At 38.6% G+C, this 21,476-nt stretch overlaps 1 protein-coding gene across 1 annotated transcript in view; it reads left to right on the forward strand.

The window, feature by feature from the left end:
- Positions 1-21,476, forward strand: part of CYYR1 (cysteine and tyrosine rich 1) — a 104,918-nt gene that overhangs the window by 75,866 nt on the left and 7,576 nt on the right. Inside the window, exon 3 of the mRNA XM_007075034.2 lies at positions 14,246-14,403. Within this exon, the coding sequence (XP_007075096.1) occupies positions 14,246-14,403 (158 nt within the window). The remainder of the gene's footprint in view (positions 1-14,245; positions 14,404-21,476) is intronic.

Here is a 21,476-nt window from a genome sequence, read left to right on the forward strand (position 1 = left end):
TTTAAGGCATTTCTTTCTCTCTCATGAAATCCAGAGATAAGCAATTCAAGGCTGATACAGCATCTCCTTCAAACCTCCATCCCGAGGAGGGCTGTCTTCATTTCAGAAAGCAGGACAGATGGAGGGACAAAAAACCCACTCAAGCAATTTTTTAAGGAGGTTTCTTGAGAGATGTCACAAAATATTTTACTTACAACTTACTTTTCCAGAACTCTATCACATAAAAAAAGACCAGCTTTAAGAATCAGGGAGGTAAGCAATAGTATTTATTTCAGGTAGGCATGAGTTAACCGGCAAGAGTTATTTTATTAAGGGAAACATACAGAACAAATACTGAAGTAGACAACTCTCTACTACAGGATTGAGTCAGGAGATTAGGTAGATTTATTCATGTAGAGAAACATTGTGCTCACTTTGACAGCACATATACAGAGAAACATTAGTTTCTAATTTTTTTTTAATTTTTTAGGGCTTATTTTATTTTTGCCAGGGCGGGGGAGACAGACTGCAAGTGGGAGAGGGGCAGAGAGAGAGGGAGACACAGAATCCGAAGCAGGTTCCAGGCTCTGAGCTGTCAGCACAGAGCCCAGTGTGGGGCTCGAACTCACAAACTGTGAGATCGTGACCTGAGCCGAAGTTGGACACTTAACTGCCCGAGCCGCCCAGATGCCCCTAGGTTCTAATTTGACTATGAGGATAACAAAGAAGTTACTGGTAAACCACCTCTCCCAAAAGGATAATTTGAATGAAGTTAGTAAAGAAGATTAGCATGATAAAAGGCAAAATAAATTATCTTGAGCATATCTGAATTTTACAGGATTTTTTTTGCAAGTAACATAGACTCATTGGGAGAATCTTATGGATTGATGTTTCTACCCTCCTAAAATAAGCATTTTATATATGGGGTTATAACAATATTTGGTCATGCTTTAACCATTTGAAATTATAGTAGTCTTACTTGATTTATATATTATGTATATATTTATATATTTATATCAGATATCAGATATAAATATATATCAGATATATCAGATATATATATATAAATATATCAGATGATATATATATATAAATATAAATATATATATATATAAATATATATATAAATGATATACATATATAAATATATCAGATATAAATATATCTGATATATTTATTTATATATTTATATCAGATATATATATCTGATTTATATATTCTGATTGATTTATATATAAGAGAATATATAAATTCTTTATTACATTATAGGTGTACGTGTAGCTGACTAGAGAGAGAGATATAAACATAGATATATGTAGTTCTGGGGTCCTCTTGTAACTAATGGAAGTTACAGAACTAAATATTTTTAATATTGAAAGCCATACTCCATTGGGTTTGTTTTTCTTTCTTAACATTCTGTAATAACTTATCAAAGCAAGAAAATGCATCATTTTTAAATTAAGTAGTTCAGAATTTTACTAAATCCTATACCTTATCGATTGTCAATACATTTAGAATAAAATATTGGTTTTAAAGACTTCCGGACATGAAAATATTATACCAAAATATTTTAATGCATTGGATAAAAGAACAGTTATTGAGCAAATGGAATAATAGATTGAGGAAAAAATTTTGCCAAGCTTTATTCTGTCCACGTGTGCATTTTACTTTCAGCACTACAGTTGGGATATTTTTTTCTTTGCTTTAACTCATTGCATATGGATCATCATAAATAAATAGGATTATTTAGTAGTCCCTTCTTTAATAAAGAGGGCCTCTGTTTCACTTAAAATTTTCATTGTAATAGGAGATGAAGCCATTTTAAGTTTATTCTTTTGAAATCGTGGTCATTTTTTTTCCAGAAAACTCCCTCTTCTAAAAATTGTCTCTTCCTTATTTTTCATGTACTTCTTAAAAACTCTTTTGTCCATATACCAAGTTTCTCCTAATGGAAATATTCTGTAGCTCTGCCTGTATCTTATATGGGCATCAAATATTTCTGTGGCCCTTTTTATTATCTTATTTTATCGAGACTGGTGTTATTAGATTATTGCATAGAATATTCACTTGTCCTTTGTATTATGCTGTTTTATAAAATGCATTTGTAAGTTGGTTATGTCAAAGAAAAGAAATATCACAGTGGTATTTTTTCATATCTATTACTTACCTCAAACATTATTTTTTTTTAACGTTTATTTATTTTTGAGACAGAGAGAGACAGAGCATGAACGGGGGGAGGGGCAGAGAGAGAGGGAGACACAGAATCGGAAGCAGGCTCCAGGCTCTGAGCCATCAGCCCAGAGCCTGATGCGGGGCTCGAACTCACGGACTGTGAGATCGTGACCTGAGCTGAAGTCGGACGCTTAACAGACTGAGCCACCCAGGCGCCCCTACCTCAAACATTATTTAATTGTAAAACCATGTCAAGATATCTGTATTAAGTTGCTAGATAACAGTGCTGACCCTAAAAGTGTGTCGTAAGTATTACTGTGCCAATGGCAACATTATGAGAATCTTTTTTACTTATGAAAAGCTATTTATGGAATGAAATATATTATCTCTGAGCCTTGTTATAGACCACAGATTTATAGTATCATTAGAGCCACTACAAATACATTTAATATCTTCTTATTAAGTCTCATTTTGGTACAGATTTTCAATCTATAATTTCATTCAAAAGTTTTTCATTATCAGCAGGTGGTCAGTATCTACCCATGGAGTTAAACAATACACACTAATAGGCATTTACAAATATTTTGGAGAACAGAGAAGGAAGCATGTGGGGTGTCTTTCCTCCTGACAGGAATCACTTCTCCTATCAACGGAGTGTCCTACAGTTCAACTCAATTCTGACACTAAGTCCCTGAGTTGGCGTCAGACTCCACAGGTTTAAGGACTCAGTCCCACAAGACTGTCCTCATTTCAGATGCCAGTCACCAGTATCACGTTCCCGGGTTACCCACACTTCCATCTAACGTGGCTGTAAAGTCAGGGATTCCCACAGCCTCCTCCTTCGGGGTTGAATCAATGCTAGAATTCACAGGACTCAGGAAAACACTTTACTTGGAATTACCAGCTTACCATAAAGGATACAATACAGGAACAGCAAATGAAAGAGCTGCCTAGTGCAAGGTCTGGGGGGAGGTGGGGCATGGAGCTTCCAGAACTTCCAAGCACTTTTTAGATACTCCCCCTTCTACAGCATTATCTTGTGCTCACCAACCCAGAAGCTCTCTGAACCCATCACATAGGGGTTTTTTGGAGGTCTCCCTGTGCATGCATGATTAAATCACTGGTCATTGGTGATTAACTAATTTGCAGCCCCAGGCCACTTTCTCCGAGGTCAGAAGTAGAGCTGAAAGTTCCAACCCATTAATAGTGCTTAGGACTTTTTCTAGAGATCAGCCGTCTTCTTAAAGCTGTCTAGGGGCCTCCAGCTACCAGAGATCTCAGTAGCTTACAAAAGACACTTTTATCACTCTGTAGATTCTAAGGGTTTGAAGAGCTGTATGCCAGGACCCTGGGACCAGACCAAACGTTTATTTATTTTTTTTATTATACCACAAAGCAGGGGTAATTTTTGTATTGAAGTAGCAACAGAAATGAACTACGGTAAATATCAGTAGGGGTAATCAAAAAGTATATTCAAACTTGGCAACTCTCATGAGTTTCTAATTAATAGAATTAAAAGATCTTCCAAATACCATAGACTGTTACATCTTCAGTACAAACTGCCCGGCCTATGCAACCACTTGCTTTGTTACAATATCATTAGTGGCATAACGTTTTAGAAAAAGTCGTCTAGGAAAAACCAACATTAATTTATTCGCAAGTGAATTAAATCAGACATCAGTATACTTTTTCTGCAACAGGTGAGAGTAAATATTTTAGACTTTATAGACCATGTGGTCTCACAACTATTCAACTTTGACATTGGAGCACCAAACCAGTCAGACAACATGTAAACAGATGGGTTGGGCTTTGTTCCAGTAAAACTTTTATTTGCTAAAACAACTGGGCATGGCCTTAGTTTGCCTACTGCGGGACTAGGCTGAGTAAAACAGCATTCACTATAATAAATGATTAAAATGAACAATTAAAAAAAATAATTTGCTTTAACAAACTTGGATTTTTGCCTATTGATTGTTGTATATAACCAAGAAAACTGAATGTTTTTGTTTATTATTAAGCTTACAGAATTATTAAATACTGTGAGAAGATAATTATTTCTGAAATTTTTTAGAATTCATGAAAGGTTTTGCAGTAGTCTCCTGAGAACAGAAAATTGTCTTTGCATACATATTTATCCAAATTGTGCTTTAAAAAAAATTTTTTTTAATGTTTATTTAGTTTTGAGAGAAAGAGAGAGAGAGAGCATGAGCAGTGTAGGGGCAGAGAGAGAATGAGACACAGCATCTGAAGCAGGCTCCAGGCTCTGAGCTGTCAGCACAGAGCCCGATACGGGGCTCGAACCCACGAACATGAGATCGTGACCCGAGCTGAAGTCGGACGCCCAACCCACTGAGCCACCCAGCGATCCCTCAAATTGTGCTTTATAATCCAGAAATCAGAAGTTAAAATTTAACAAATTAATAACATCAAAAATTTTAAAAATATTAAAAATTAACAGCATTTTCTTTTCTCAAGAAAACTGCCCTTTCAGGTTTAATTTAATAATAAAGAAGTGCCAGGAAGAAGTACTTCCATTACATTACAGATGGCCAACAGACACATGAAGAGATGCTCAGCGTCACTAATCATTCACTAATCAGCCATGTGAGTTATCCACCTTACACCTGTCAGGACTGCCCTTGCCAAAAAGAGAAGAAATAGAAGTGTTGGCAAGAATGTAGAGGCAAAGGAACCCTTGTGCACTGTTAGTGTGGCCACTGTATGAAAATAGTATGAAATTCTTTAAAATATATATAATTTTTATATTGATACATATTGTATATAATAAATGTTACCTATTTGATATATTAATGTATATATGTACATACATATACATACAATGAAATATTACTCAGCCACAAGAAAAGGTAAAACCTTGTCATTTGCAGCAACACCATCTCGAGGATGGACCTCGAGAATATTCTGCTAAGCGAAATAAGTCAGACAGAGAAAGACAAATACCGTATGATCTTACTCCTATGTGGACTCTAAAAAAAAAAACAAACAAAACAATGAACCTCAGACCAAAAAAAGCAGACTCAGACCTACAACTACAGAGAACAATCTGATGGTTGCCACAGGGGAGGGGGATGAGGAGTGGACAAAGTAAACGAAGGGGAGGGGAGACACAGGCTTCCAGTTATGGAATGGATAGGGGGATGAAAGGTGCAACATAGGGAATATAGTCAGTAGCCCTGCAATAACGTGGTATGGCGACAGGTTGTAGCTACTCTTGAGTGTAGCAAAACCATAGAGTTAGCTAATCATTACGTTGACCGCTTGAAACTAATGGCACATTGTAGGTCAATTGCGTTTCAATTAAACAAAGAAATACTTTCATTACAGGGAAAGAATTTTATAGGTGATATTCCCATCACAGTTAAAGAAATGTGAGATAGCTTCATTCATTGATTTATTAAAGATTTTTTGAGCACCTCTAATATGCACAGGAAAAGGTTTGGAATCATACATGTATGTCAATGACATACGATTTTTGCCCTGCCAGCCTAAATTAACAGCTATATCTTTAAAGATATTTATCACATTTTCATCTCTTCTAAAAAGGTGTTTCTATATTTCGCTTTAAAAAATCACTTTATAATTTTAAACAATTACCTTTTTTGCCAGTATTTTATTTCTCAAAGCCCCATTGCCTGACTGGACCTACTTTTTCCTATTCTTCCCTCTAAGTACAACTTGAAAACCCTAGATGTTATATATAAAACAAACAAGAAAAGTTTGAAAGGTGAAGAGAAGGTGCCAGAGCAGCTAGGATTCCCATGCCTAAAGAACACAAGAGTGAATTCCTTGTGCTTTCTCTTGACTCATTTATCCCAGACTTGGAGGGAACCGGCAACCCAGAAACACCAGTGGACACATACAATAAAAGCCCCAACAAAAGCCTAATCTTTCCAGGCGCAGCACCAGTAAAGAGGCAGCCTCGCAAGACAGAAATCTTTTAGACAATAACAATTTGACTACAAAACAACAAAGGAAACAAATACAGCCCCATCCTAACATCTACCAGTAAAGGTCAAACGGGGAGCCCAAACCCAACAGAAGAGCTACAAAATACATGGAGCAAAACTGATGAAAATGAAGGGAGAAACAGACAAATATTTAGTATAGTTGGAGCCTTCAACATCCTCCCTCATCAATTAGTAGAATAACTAGACAGAAAATCAACTAGGATACAGAAGAACTGAACATCATCAACCAGCTGAATCTAATCATTTACCAAACACCCTATTCAACAACAGAAAAATAAACCCCAGAAATAGTCCCAAATAAGCATGGCCAACTATTTTTGTTAATGTTTATTATTTATTTTTGAGAGAGACAGAGCATGAGTCAGGGGAGGGGCAGAGAGAGAGAGGGAGACACAGAATCCGAAGCAGGCTCCAGGCTCTGAGCTGTCAGCACAGAGCCTGACACGGGGCTCGAACCTACAAACTGTGAGATCATGACCTGAGCCAAAATTGGACGCTTAACTGGCTGAGCCACCCAGGCGCCCCAGGGCCAACTAATTTTTTACAAAGGTACAAAAACAATGCAATGGGGGAAGGATAGTGTTTTCAATCAATGGTACTGGGGCAGTTGGATGGATATCCATGGGCAAAAAAATTACCCTCAACCTCAACCTGACACCTTATCCAAAAATTAAACCAAAATGGACTATAGGTTTAAATGTCAAACATAAATCTAATAAATCTTTTAGAAAGAAACATAGGTGAAGTCTTCAGAACCTTGGGCTTGGTGAAGAATTCATAGGCACGACACCAAAAGCTTAATCCATTAAAGAAAAAATTGAAAAACTGGACTTTATTAAAAGTAATTTTTTTTTCTCTGCAAAAGACTGTTAAGAGGATGGAAAGACAAAATACAGACTGTGAAAATATTTGCAAAGTATATATCTGATAAAAGACTTCTATCTAGAATTTATGAAGAATTCTTAAAAGTTCAATAGTAAAAACACAAACAATCCAATTGGAACATGAATAAAAGACATGAAGAGATATTTCACTGAAAAACAAATCCACAGATAGGGGGCCCCCCGCGGGGCTCACTCAGTTGAGTGTCCGACTTCAGCTCAAGCCATGATCTCACGATTTGTGAGTTCAAGCCCCATATCAGGCTCACTGCTGTTAGGCTGTCAGCCCAGAGCTCGCTTCAGATCCTTTGTCCCCCTCTCTCTACCCCTCCCCCGCTAGCACTCTTCCAAAAATAAATAAATATTTTTTAAAAAAAGATAATACACAGATGGTAACTAAGCCATGAAAAGATGTTTATACCCCTGCCCTCAGCCATTAGGGAATGTAAGTTAAGATCACAATGAGATATCACTACATGCCTATTAAAAAAAAACTAAAATACAAAATAATGACAATACCAAATGCTGGCAGGGATGTAGAGAAACTGGATGTCTCATACTCTGGTGGTAGGAATGTAAAATAGTACAGCCCTTCAGGAAAATACTTTGGCTGTATCTTTTCAAATTGAACGTATATTTTCAAATAACCCAGCAATCCCACTTTGGGGCATTTATCCCAGAGACATGAATACTTATACCCACACAAAAACCTGTACATGATTGTCCATGGCAGTTTTATTTGCAAAAGCCAAAACTGGAAATAACCAACATGCCCTACAATAGGTCCTGGATAACCAAACTGTGTTATATCCATACCATGAAATACTACTTAATGATAAAAAGGAATGCATTGGTATGCACAAAAGCTAGGATGGGCTCCAAGGGTATTATGCTCAGTAAAAAAAGTCCATCTCAAAAGGTGATATACTACGTGACTCCATTTGCATAACACTCTTGAAATGACAAAATTATAAAAATGGAGAACAGAGTAGTGATTTGAGCAGTTATTAACGGTGGGGAGGAGGGAGATGGGTCTAACTATAAAGAAACAGCACGGGGAAAATATTTGTGGGCAAAATATTTGCTTGCCATAGTGACTGCATGATCTCTGCCTGTGTTAAAATGACACAGAACTATGCACACGCTTCATCCTAATGTCACCTTCCTGATTTTGATGTCGTACTGTAGCCACCGGGCGGAAGAGACACAAGGATCTCTCCGTACTATTTTTACAACTTTCTAGGAATCTATAACTATTTCAAAATAAAAGCTTAAAAAGGAAAATATGTACACCTGGCAGTCCATTCTTTCAAAAAAAAGTACATTCCCTACACTTTTTTTCAAGATCTTTATGATGCCCAATTTCTCACACGAATAGCTTCTCTCTTTCCGACAGTTGACGGAACCAAATTATTTATGTGCCAGAAGGTTACTGCTTGTTTATTGTTTCTCTTAATTAATAATGGAGTAAATAATGCTATAAATGTTTTACTTGCCATGTCTTTAATAACTAATTTACAGTTGCTAATGGGTGTTGAAAGATCAAGGACACCAAAATCATGATTTAATCAGAAACCTCATTTAACACATTAGTTGCACCCTCAGTAGTGACCTCGCAGGCACTTTTGCTGGAGCTGCTAACAAGAAAACAAAATGTGACACATTTTCTACTTTCCTCTGTTTAAAAAATGAATTAATGAATATAAATATGTACCGACTTGATACCTTAACAGCTTCCATCACACTTAATTCGGAAACTCTATGCCTGCATAATTGGGCCATTGATTACTTCTGAAGCATAAATTAAGCCCACCAAATCAATCTTATTTGGACTTCAAAATTACAATAAAAAGGTTTCCAGATGACTTTTGATTTACTTATTTCAAATTATTTCCTTTGATAAATCTTTCTTTTTTGAAAAGACTTATGTATTAAATTGTTAGACTCGGTCATTCTTTAAGTACTAATAACGGCACATCCAAATACATCTCACATTCTGCTTTCATAATTTACTAACAAAGTTAAGATGCATGTAGGAGTATTTTATTTTTTAATGCTTATTTATTTATTTTGAGAGAGGGAGAGAGTGTGTGTACATGAGCAGGGGAGGAGCAAAGAGAGAGGAGAGAGAATCCCAAGCAGGCTCCACGTTGCAAATGTGGAGCCCCATGCGGGGCTCAATCCCACAAACCACAAGATCATGACCTGAGCTGAAATCAAGTGTCAGAAGCTTAACCGACTGAGCAACACAGGTGCCTCAACATGTAGGAATATTTTAAAGAAGTCTATTGGAGTCTATTGGAATTATTAGTGGCATTCTGTTTTTTAAGAGCGGGAAAAGTCATAAAAAGGAAATCTCTTCTGAAAAGAACAAATACGTGTTCACAATTCCTGGTCTGCAGTTCTGAAATCCTCCAAACAAAACAATGACAAATATATGTATCTCCTCACCTTTACTGGGGCGCCTGGGTGACTCAGTTGGTTAAGCGTCTGACTCCTGATTTCGGCTCAGAGCGTGAGCTCACGGTGCGTCAGGCTCTGCGCTAACATCTCAGAGCCTGTGTGGGTTTCTCTTTCCCTCTCTCTCAGCCTCTCTCTCTCTCTATCTCTCTCTGTGTCTCTCATAATAAACTAATAAACTTAAAAAAATATTCTCACCTTTACTGCAGAAATGTAAATGTGGGGGTGCCTGGGTGGCTCAGTCAGCTAAGCATCTGACTTCACTCAGGTCATGATCTCACAGTTTGTGGGTTCGAGGCCCACATCAGGTTCTGTGCTGACAGCTCACAGCCTGGAGCCTGCTTCAGATTCTGTGTCTCCCTCTCTCTCTGCCCCTCCCCTGCTGGTGCTCTCTCTCTCTTCTGAAATAAATAAAATAAAAACATAAAAAAAATTTTTAAGGAAATGTAAATGTGTATGTGCTCGGGATACTGGCCCTGGAAGAAGTATCCTACAATATAGGGTGTATGTACTATATTCCCTTTACAAAATCTTAAAATTTCTGATTTAAGAGAAATATCTGGCCTCAAGGGTTTGGGACGAGAATCACAGAGCTGTCTTAGAAAAGTCTAGGACAGATTATAGGATAGAAACAAAGTATAGGATAAAAAAGGATAGAGGGATGCCTGCGTGACTCAGGGAGTTAAGCATTGCCCACTCTTGATTTTGGCTCAGGTCATGATCTCACAGTTGTGCGATTGAGCCCTCCACACCCAGTGTGGAGCCTTCTTAAGATTCTCTCTCTTACTCTTCCTCTGCCCCTCCCCTGATTATCATGCCCACACTCTCTCTCTCTCAAAAACTAATGAAATAACTAACTAAATAAATAAAAGTATAGGATAGATATTTATATGGCATGAAAATATGCCAGATATATATCTGGCAAATGAGTCCAGGAGTACAGATATTTCGTGATATGAAATCTGAGAAAAGAGTCAGATAATCACCAGGCTGACCTCCGTTTAATTAGTAAGAAAACTAGATGGGTGGGGGGCATTCAGCAACTTGCCCAAGGTTACTCAGCTACAGCTGGAACCCGGGCAGTCTGGCTTTAGAAATCATTCTTTTGAACCACAAAAATTATGTTACTGAAGACTAATTTTGAATGGTTCCGCTGTCGCAACAGAGTGGGATGCAGTCTCTAAGTTAAAAGCACAAGGATTTGTGGAAGTTCATGCCCTTATAGGCAAAACTCTAGGCTCCAAGAAAGTGTCAGGCTGGCTCATACATAACATTGGAGGATCCTGTTCATTGGGCACCATGAACAGCCCCAAAGAAAAAACTATGGGTGTTCTTACACCGTGGATTTCATCTGTCCAATGGTAGCCTTCCACACTGAACTTTCAAGCAGCTAATCAGTGCTTCTTTTTTAAAGAGCAGAAAATTCAGGATCACCAAACATTTAAGGAAAATGCCAAACATGAAACGGATCAAAATCATCCATAAAAAGGAACCTAAACAGGACGGAAGAAATACAAAGTGTAGAAGAGAACATTTCAAAAAATTATACATCATTGTACACCATTCTTATAAGAGGAGCCAATAGATAATAAATGAAAATAAAGGGGCGCCTGGGTGCTCAAGTTGGTTGAGCATCTATTTGTACCTTCAGAGATTAGAAGAAACTATATCCATGAAAGCAAAACAAGACATTATACAATAAGGGGGTGGGTGCAATGGCCGATAAGATAGAGCATCCAGAAATTAAAAATATGACAACTGAAAATTCAATAAAACTTTGGAAGGTAAAGTCAGTGAAGTTCCCCAGAAAGTAGTTCAAGAAAACAGAGATCAGAAAACTTAGAGAAGTTATCCTGGAAGTTATTTCAGAAAAAGCTTCCAGAAAGAGAAACACATAAAATGGTGGAACGGAAATCATCCATGTATGGAACAATTTTAAGAACTGAAGAATGAGGGGCGCCTGGGTGGCTCAGTCGGTTAAGCGTCTGACTTCGGCTCAGGTCACGATCTCGTGGTCCGTGAGTTCGAGCCCCGCGTCGGGCTCTGGGCTGATGGCTCAGAGCCTGGAGCCTGCTTCCGATTCTGTGTCTCCCTCTCTCTCTGCCCCTCCCCTGTTCATGCTATGTCTCTCTCTGTCTCAAAAATAAATAAATAAAATGTTAAAAAAAATTAAAAAAAAAAAAAAAAAGAACTGAAGAATGAGTCTCCAGACATGAAAAATCCTAAGGGACTGGAAAAATAATTTATAAAAAAAATCCAAGCACATTATGCAACTTCAGAATACTAGTGAAAAGAAAATGCTAACAACTTCTGGTAACTGTTTGAAAATTTTCTTAAGAATTTGGGGGTGGGGGCTAATAGCAACATGCATATGGAAAGATGGGAACTCATGGAAATTCCATAAACAAAGTAAGTGTAAGAGAGATGAAAGTTACCAATGTACCTTGCTTGACTCAGCAGTAAGCGATGTCATGGTAAATGTCAATACTGATGACTGATTTAACCATGGATCAAGTTTGTCTGTGGGATCGAAATTCCCGAATATTTGTAAGAGGAGCCAATAGATAATCCATGAAAATAAAGGGCGCCTAGGTGGCTCAAGTCCGTTGAGCGTCTGACTATTGATTTCGGCTCAGGTCATGAAATCACAGTTCATGGGTTCAAGCCCCTCATCTGCCTCTGTACTGACATGTTGGAGCCTGCTTGGGATTCTCTCTCAATCTCTCTCTCTCTCTCTCTCTCTCTGCCCCTCCCCCACTTGTGCATGCTCTCTCTCTCCTTTCTCTCAAATGAATAAACATTTAAAAAAAATAAAGGAATGTAACTGTATTAATGAGAAATAAGAAGAAAGGTACTAAAACAATGTTTGAAAGAGTTGAAATGGTTACTTCTGGGGAGTTACCCAAATTAGAAAGTGAAATTTTTCTTTATTGTCCCATGTCTATACACTGTTTTTTGTTTAAAGTCTATTTATTTATTTTGAGAGAGACAGAGACAGTGCAGAGAGAGAGAGAGAGAGAGAGAGAGAGAGAATCCCAATTAGGTTCCATGCTGTCGGTGCAGAGCCCTACGTAAGCCTCGAACTCAGGAAATTGTGAGATTATGACCTGAGCCAAAATGACAATCCGGACGCTTAACTGAGCCACCCAGGCACCGATCCCATATGTTTAAAATAAATCTTTAGATATACATTCAAAATTTTGAAATATAAAAATATAATTTTCTCCTTGCAATCATCTGTCAATACTGGTATTCTGCGAACATTTGCCTTTTCACTTGTAGTATTAAGTTAACCATGTACCATGAACATTTCACCCCAATCCATGTGGACCTCTTCACCTTTTTAAGTCACTATATAGGATTCATTCTCTGGTGCATTACATTTTTTTTCTTTTTGTAATTTTCTTGATATGGATATTAAGGTGCTTCTGATATTTTGTTATTAGCAACAACACATTGAGAAATACCCTTGTTACATTATTTGTGCCCACACGTGCTGTATTTCCTCAGAAAGCATTGCTAGAAATGATGCTGCCTGTTGAAAATTTACCTTTTCACAAAGATTTCCCCCATTACTTTCCAAAATGTGGACAAATGTAGACTCTTACAAATCATACCGTGTGCACATAATGATAATGGCGATTCTTTCATGCGGTATTTTTCCCTTCTATGATTTTGTTGTGAGAGATAAAAGCCTTCCAGAGAAAAACATAACGTTAAAGAACAAAGGTGTTGCTTGCATTGTTTCCAAATTTAATGAGAATATTGTTTGTCGTAACTGTTTTCTGAATAATTTTTTTTTTTAATTTTTTTTCAACGTTTTTTATTTATTTTTGAGACAGAGAGAGACAGAGCATGAACGGGGGAGGGGCAGAGAGAGAGGGAGACACAGAATCGGAAACAGGCTCCAGGCTCCGAGCCATCAGCCCAGAGCCTGATGTGGGGCTCGAACTCACGGACCGTGAGATCGTGACCTGGCTGAAGTCGGACGCTTAACCGACTGCGCCACCCAAGCGCCCCCTGAATAATTTTTTAAAACTGTTTGGTTTGGGGGCACCTGGGTGGCTCAGTCAGTTGAGCGTCCAACTTCAGTTCAGGTCATGATCTCACAGTTTGTGGGTTCGAGCCCCGCATTGGGCTCTGGGCTGACAGCTCAGAGCCTGGAGCCTGCTTTGGATTCTGTGTCTCCCTCTCTCTCCCCGCCCATCCCCAGCTCATGCTCTCTTTCGCTCTGTCTCAAAAATAAATAAATAAACTTAAAAAAAAAAAGTTTGGTTTGGTTTTCTCTGTTTTGTCAAGAAAAAAAAAAATCCCAGTTCTACTTTGTGAAGAGTTTTAATAAAGATAAACGTTAAATCTTCTTTAATATTTTGGTATTTATCAAATTGTTTTCAGTAAATGTGTACTCAGACAATAGGTAAATTCTTTGCTGCTTAAGTACACAGCAGAATGGTTTTTTAATCATTGTTTTCGAGAGCATATCTGGATAATTGTGTTTTGTATAAATATATGGATTTCTAAAACCAGAATCTGAATGATAGTTTTACTGTACTGAAAGAGGATTCCCTGATGGCTTATAACGTTTTCCTATCTATTGAAATACACAAGACTACTCACTTGACTGATTCAGGGAATTACCTTTTTTTTTTTTTAACATTATCCTTAAGAAGATTTGTAAAGGAGCATTAGTCACATAGTCATGGAGCTGTATTTGAAAGACTTTTGAGCCTTTTCAATAAATGTACTTTTGTTTTTCTTTTTTAGGGGCACCGCAATTGCTGGCATCGTGTTTGGAATTGTATTCATCATGGGGGTCATTGCTGGGATTGCCATATGTATCTGCATGTGCATGAAAAACAACCGTGGGACCCGGGTGGGCGTCATCAGGACCACCCACATCAATGCCATCTCCTCCTATCCTGGTAAGCACAATCACTTACTCCTTCTGAAGGAAGAGTCAGATTTGTTAGTTATGCTCTATGCCTTGGAGAGAGGAAACATTGAAGAGGCCACCACAATCATCTCGAAGAAGGTAGGGCATTTCTAAATTAACGTAGATTGAAGCTCTAACTTTCAATGGAGATTAATTAGATCCAGGTAACAAAATCTACCTCACATCTGAAGGTATTCGTATTTTTAATGCCTGTCTCATTGACCGCAATTCCCAATCAGCCGGAGTTAAGAGAAATAGACGATTCACGCCCACTGTGTCTACCAGCCAGAGTTCTGACAAATAATTCTAGAGAAAGTGTAAGTGACATGTCTTAACAAACTGGCATCTGACCTAGTAGGTATGTATGTCTTAAGGAAAAGTATTAACTAAAGTTTTTACGTGTCCTCTTTATGCAAGGAAAACCCTCTTAACATAATAGCAAACTTCTCAACAAAGAAAATTCTCAGCAAAGGTAATACATTAATAATTTGACAGGTATTTGATGAGAATCTGCTAGAAGTTCTACATATAAACATATTGAATACATATGACTCTATAACCAAATACTCCATTTTACAATAGGTGATTACACAGTAGAGTTTTCTAGGTCAGTCTGTATATGTACATTTTGACATATAAAAAGGAGTCAAGTTTTAAATGTGATACATTCTTAAAAAGATAATTTCCCATCCACTGTATGTTCTTTCTCAGCTCCTTTATTTTTATTTTTATTTTTTAATGTTTTTTTTTTTATTATTTTTGAGACAGAGAGAGACAAAGCATGAGCAGGGGAGGGGCAGAGAGAGAGGGAGACACAGAATCTGAAGCAGGCTCCAGGCTCTGAGCTTTCAGAACAAAGCCCGATGCAGGGCTCGAACCCACGGAGTGTGAGATCATGACCTGAGCTGAAGTCGGACGCTTAACCAACTGAGCCACCCAGGCGCCCTCTCAGCTCCTTTAGAAAAGAGGGTACCACGGGGTACCCTCTCCAGAGGAACAGTCAAAGCCAGGGGTTCCTCATTTTAGCCAAAGTAAATGGCAAATTCCTGACTGGGGGCTAGAAGGCAATGCATGAACTGGCTCCTCTTTTTATTTGTCTGACGTCATTTCGTTCTCTACTCCCTCTTGCCACTCTGGCTCCAGTCACACTCTTCCTTGAACACAGAAACAGGCTCCGTGTGCTCTGTGAACACAACAGGGCACACTCCCATCTTAGGCCTTTGCCTAGAACACGGACTCCCGCACTCAATTCAACTCTTTGCTCAAAAATCACCTCCTGACTGAGGGCTGCTCTGCCCACTCTATTTAAGAGTGTATTGTGTCCCTCCCCATTGTGTCCTTATTCTACCCAGTTTTTTTCCCCCAGAGTACTTTTAATCTTCTAAGATACCATATAGTTTATCTCATTGTTATATTTACTGTTTATTGTCCATCCCCTCCTTCTAGAATATTAACTCCACAAAGAAGAAATCATTGTCTATTCTGTTCACCACTCAATCCCAAGTATAATACCGGGACTGGCACATAATGGCCATTTAAACAGATGTAGTTGAACAAGAGAGGAACACCACTCATGACAAGATCTGATGTAGTTATATACAAAAACCTAGAGAATTTACTTTAAATTCCACCCTGGAATATGTAGCTTTTACTCACACAAAAGCAATTCACAATGTGGATTCTTTCCAACTTAGTAAAAATATTGTTGGGATTAGTGTAATGATGTTAGAACTTGAGGAAAGGGGAGAAAGGGGGGGTTGTTTTTTATTCTTCACATCACCCTGTTTTTACCTGGTCAGCCCATAACTCAAGAGAACAGAGGAGAGTCAGAGAGAGACATTAACTAGAAAGAAGACAAAGAGAAGCCCTCTGTAGATAATATTCCAGATACACTTAAAAAAAATTCTTAATGTTTATTTATCTTTTGAGAGAGAGAGAGAGAGAGAAAGCAAGTGGGGTAGGGTCAGAGAGAGAGGGAGACATAGGATCCGAAGCAGGCTCCAGGCTCCGAGCTCTCAGCACGGAGCCCGACGTGGGGCTCGAACTCACGAACTGGGAGATCATGACCTGAGCCAAAGTTGGACACTCAACCAAACTGAGCAGCGCAGGAGCCCCCAGATACACTTTTGCTTTGACCAAAAAAAAGCTTAAATTAAACATTAAACATTTTAAAACATTAAAAAATATTTTGGGGGGCACCTGGGTGGCTCAGTCGGTTAAGCATCCGACTTCGGCTCAGGTCATGATCTCACGGTCTGTGAGTTCGAGCCCCGCGTCGGGCTCCATGCTGACAGCTCGGAGCCTGGAGCCTGCTTCGGATTCTGTATCTCCTTCTCTCCCTGCCCCTTCCCCACTTGTGCTCTCTCTCTATCAAAAATAAATGTAAAAAATTTTTTTTAAATATTTTTTATAAAAGTAGAATGTAAAATACAAAATATTTGAATGTGAAGGCTTATGTTTTCTCGGGTTTGAAGTTTCTATTTCATGCTTGGATACATGTTTTTGAGTGGCGTCATATATTCTGGCAGATCACGACAGCATGTTGCATTTTCAGTAAATGCATTGTTCTGGGAACCGAATACCATGAGAAAAATAATAAGCCTTATGGTGGAAGCATTTTTACTGCAAAAAGGCTAGGTCTTCACAAACATAATGTGCTTGATCACTTCTCATTTCCTTCGCAAAGTAACTAATTAAGCTTTTACTTAAGAGATAGGAAAACACACAGAGTAGTACTGAATGCTTTTCAAAATCTTTCATCTGTAGACATATTACATATTTTTCCTCACAGTAATGAAATAACCTTGTGATAAATGAGGCAACCACCCAATTTATTGTATAGTCTTACAGCCTGAGGGCCACATGCATGAGTAGAAAATAATTTGGCCAAGGCCATCTTATTCCTTGCTGAAAGGGCTCAGTGAGGACACCTGCAGTGAATGCTATTTCTGTGCACTAGAGAGATTACTGACAAAAGGTAGTCTGCCACCCCCAATACTTTGTTGGACAATGACCTTCCAAAATAGTTTTTGTTCCTGCCATGTTGGGTAGAGTGAACAGTGTCCAGTTTAATTACAATTATTTGTCAAGTCTTATAACTTCCACTACTTTCCAGAACTTCATTGTGAACAAAGGAAAGTGATCGTGCTAACCCTTTTTTAAAAAATAGGTTTGGATGATACACACTTGAAAGAAAAGAATACAGAAAGACCACAACAGAAGGCTTTGCAAAGATATAAAAATCAACAAAAGGAAAGCAGGGAATTTCAATGCTATCAAGAAATCTGAGATCTGAAGTACATTGTTGAGTCCCCTGCTGATTGCCTAATAGATGATAGATAGATAGATAGATAGATAGATAGAGATAGATAGATAGACAGACTGATTTGGGTAAACAGTGGAAAAGGAGGGGGAAGTTCTTGCAAACAGAAAAATGACAAAGGATACATATAGAAAGGGGTTGTGGAATTGGAAAAAATCATCATTTTTAAAACCATCATAAGAAAAGGTTGGGGGGGGTGCTTGTGTGGCTCAGTAGATTAGGCAGCCAACTCTTGGTTTCGGCTCAGGTCACGGTCTCATGGTTCGTGGGTTTGAGCCCCACATTGGTTCTGCAATGACAGTGTGGAGCTGCTTGGGATTCTCTCTCTTCCCCTCTCTCTCTGCCCCTCCATGCTTCTCTCTCCCTCTCTCAAAATAAACAAATAAACCTAAAAAAAAAAAGTTTGGGACAAGAGTCATTAATGATGCTGAATCTGGGGGAAGAGGCTGCAGGGGGACAGGACATTTGCAAGTATCTACTCCCAGGTTTGCTGCTAGTTATAAGGGGAAAGATAGAAACCAGACAGTAGAGAAATCAAACAACATCTTGACCAGCCAGTAAAGTCACCAAAAAAGGACAGATGGACATCTTGCATCTTTGGGTATTAGTTACTCTGAAGATGACACAATTGTATATGTGTAGGATTCTGGTTGAAAGTTTACAGCTTGAATCTAAGCATGAAAAAAAAATCTGACAAAGCCAAGTTGAGAAGCATTCTATAAAATAACTGACTTATGGTCTTTAAAATCTCCTGGAAATATTTCATTAAGAAATCAAAGCTCTAGGGTGCCTGGCAGGTTTAGTCGATTAAACGTCTGAGGCTTGATTTCGGCTCAGGTCATGATCTCACGGTTTGTGAGTTCAAGCCCCGCATCAAGCTCTGCACTGACAGTGCGGAGCCTGCTTGGGATCCTTTCTCTCCCTCTCTCTGCCCTTCCCCTGCTCATGCTCTCTCTTTCTTAAAATAAATAAATAAAGCTTTTAAAGAATTTAAAAAAACTCAAAACTCTAGGGGCACCTGAGTGACTTAGCTATTTAAGCGGCCAACTCTTGATTTCAGCTCAGGTCATGATCTCACAGTTCATGAGATGAAGGCTTGTGTCCGGTCCTGTGCTGAGTGGAACCTGCTCTCTCCCCTCTCCCTTTGTCCCTCCCATGCCCATGCACTGTCTCTCTCTTTTAAAGTAATTAAACATTCAAAAAAAGAAATCAAAAATCTGTTTGCATCATTGAATTCACAAATGAGGGTAACCTTATTAGTATTTGCACTGAACACACAAAGACTTTCATATACTTATCAAAGGATTTGGTGATAGGAGGATAGTATCTTCTGATTGTGCCTATATTCTTACAGAAATTAGAAACAAGTCTTGTTCTGAAAGTGGGTTGAGGAGATGTTTATAGTTAAGGAATCTCAGAGGGGCAGGGAAATACCTAAAGAAATACATAATTTCCAAGCAATGCCAAGGGTTTCCACACTTAAGAATATAGTCATTCCTTGAAAGTGAAATCAGTTGTTTTAATTGTTCATTTTTCTCTAGCCACTTTAAGCTCCTAGGTACCAGTCTGGGAGAGCCAAAATGTTGAATTTAATCAAGATTGGAGATTTATCAGGCAATGGGGAGAAAAAGAGATAAGAAAGTTGATAAATGCACAGAAATAATTTTACTGATGGATGATAAATCTAAGCTTAATAAAGAAAGACAGGAAGACAGGAAAGAGGTGACATCAGTTTAAATTAACTTTTTTAAATGCCATCAGTGAAACTGGAAATCTAGGTGAAGTTCAAGATATGTTGGCCTGCGTATTCTAGAAAGGTAAAGAGTCGCGGTCAGATTTACATACGTACCATTCCGTTATTGGTTACAGCAAGGGTGAGAAAAAGATTTTTGCAGGCAAAAAACTTCAAGTGTTAAAAATACTGTTTTAACACTTCATGAAGTGGACAGTCTTCATGCAGAGAGCTGCAAAATAGGTGGAAGGAAGGGAGCTTTTAGAGGATAAAAAAATAAAGAACAAAGAAGAGAAAAATAGGAAATATCTGATTGGCTGCCGCATAAACCTTGTTTGGAGTGAGAAGGAACAGGAAGTAAGTATAGAGCCCAGAGTTGGCTTGGGGTCTGGGGATTAGCTGACTGGATCTACTAAGTTCCAGGTCAAGTGGAGCTTCGTAGGCACATGACGGTTATCTAAGCTTTGGTTTGCTGCCATAGCACCCTGGGCAGAAGTAAGCTCCATCTTGGGGCTAGAAATTTACTTCAACACATGAATGTTGAAATCATCAACAATGCTAATAGAAGTCATGCTGTGGAGAAAGATAATGGGCCAGATGCTAAATCTTCAATGGATGAGAGTCTAGAGCAGAGCAGACCACAGGTATTGATAACGAGGAGGAGTAGAAAGTAGTATAATCTCATAGTGTGTGCTACAAAAGAGCCCAGGTTTTTAAAGAGGGAACATAAGCCACGGTTTGAAAAATGGCTATGAGAATCCCAGAAGACACCCAGTGCACCTGCTGGCCCTATAGGACGTAGGATACGGAAGAAAAAGAAGACCTCTGATTTAATACTGCTGTAGAGGAAGCTGCCCTCTCAGGACAAATCTGACTTGAATGAAAACAGAAAGTGAATGTTCACTTCCTGAGATAATTATCTCCTGTATTCTTCCTTCTTCTCAAAAGCTCAAAAACCCCTTTATTTTTCTCGCTCTCAGCAGATCTCATTTCTCTGGAAAACAGGCACAGTTAGAAGAAGACTGCCTCATATTCTGAGCTAGAGTAATGTGTAAAGGGGTGAAAAGGTGAGGATACAAAGGGCTTTTCTGATGACAGACTTTGTGGTCTACTGAGTACAGTGAAAGGGGGTGGGGAAAGTTTAGAAAATTAATTAAATTCATGCGTAAAGCCTTCCGGAGTTAGAGGTCTACAATGAAGGATGTTCTCGTAGCTTGTCTAGTAACTTGTTTCTCTGGTAACAGACAGATGTAAAACATGACTGGACTAGGTCTTGATGTCATCTGAGGGGAAGGGGAATGACAGCTTCTAACAATGTCATCTTTTTGGGAAGTGCATCTTAGGCCACTATTGAGAAAAAGTGGACAGGACTGGGTCCGTGTGGTGGGGATGGAAGCAGTGGAGAGGTCCTGCTGGGAGCTCTGTGGGCTTCTGCTCTGAGTATGGTTCAGGCAAATTGTGAGTAGTGGGATTTGGGAGACGATGGAGGAGAAGATTTTCTCCTAGCAATAATATTAGGAGTTATCTTTAAAAATAAGTTGTGAGCTGGAGCCCTGGGTGGCTCAGTCAGTTAGGCAGCCAACTTCAGCTCAGGTCACGGTCTTGTGATTCGTGAGTTTGAGCCCTGCATCGGCCTCTGTGATAACAGCTCAGAGCCTGGAGCCTGATTCAGATTCTGTCTCTCTCTCTCTCTGCTCTCCTTCACTCTCTCTCTCTCTCTCTCTCTCAAAAATAAATAAGCATTTTTAAAAAATTAAAAATAAGTTGTAAGCGAACACTAAAGTATATTAAAAGATAAATTGAGGCATATTAAAACTTTAAGAGTTTATCTGAGCAAAAATTGATTTGAATCAGACAGCACCAACCAGAAGTTGTTAGGAGTACCCTGCCTTATATAGAGAAAGTGTGGAAGTGAAGAAATGCTCAGCTACAGCTTAAATCCTAGTTGGCTCTTTGTGATTGGTTGCCTTTTTGTAACTTTGAAGCATTTATAGGCTTACATCTTGGT

The sequence above is a fragment of the Panthera tigris genome, chromosome C2 (genome assembly GCF_018350195.1).
Source record: "Panthera tigris isolate Pti1 chromosome C2, P.tigris_Pti1_mat1.1, whole genome shotgun sequence".
NCBI classification, from domain to species: domain Eukaryota; kingdom Metazoa; phylum Chordata; class Mammalia; order Carnivora; family Felidae; genus Panthera; species Panthera tigris.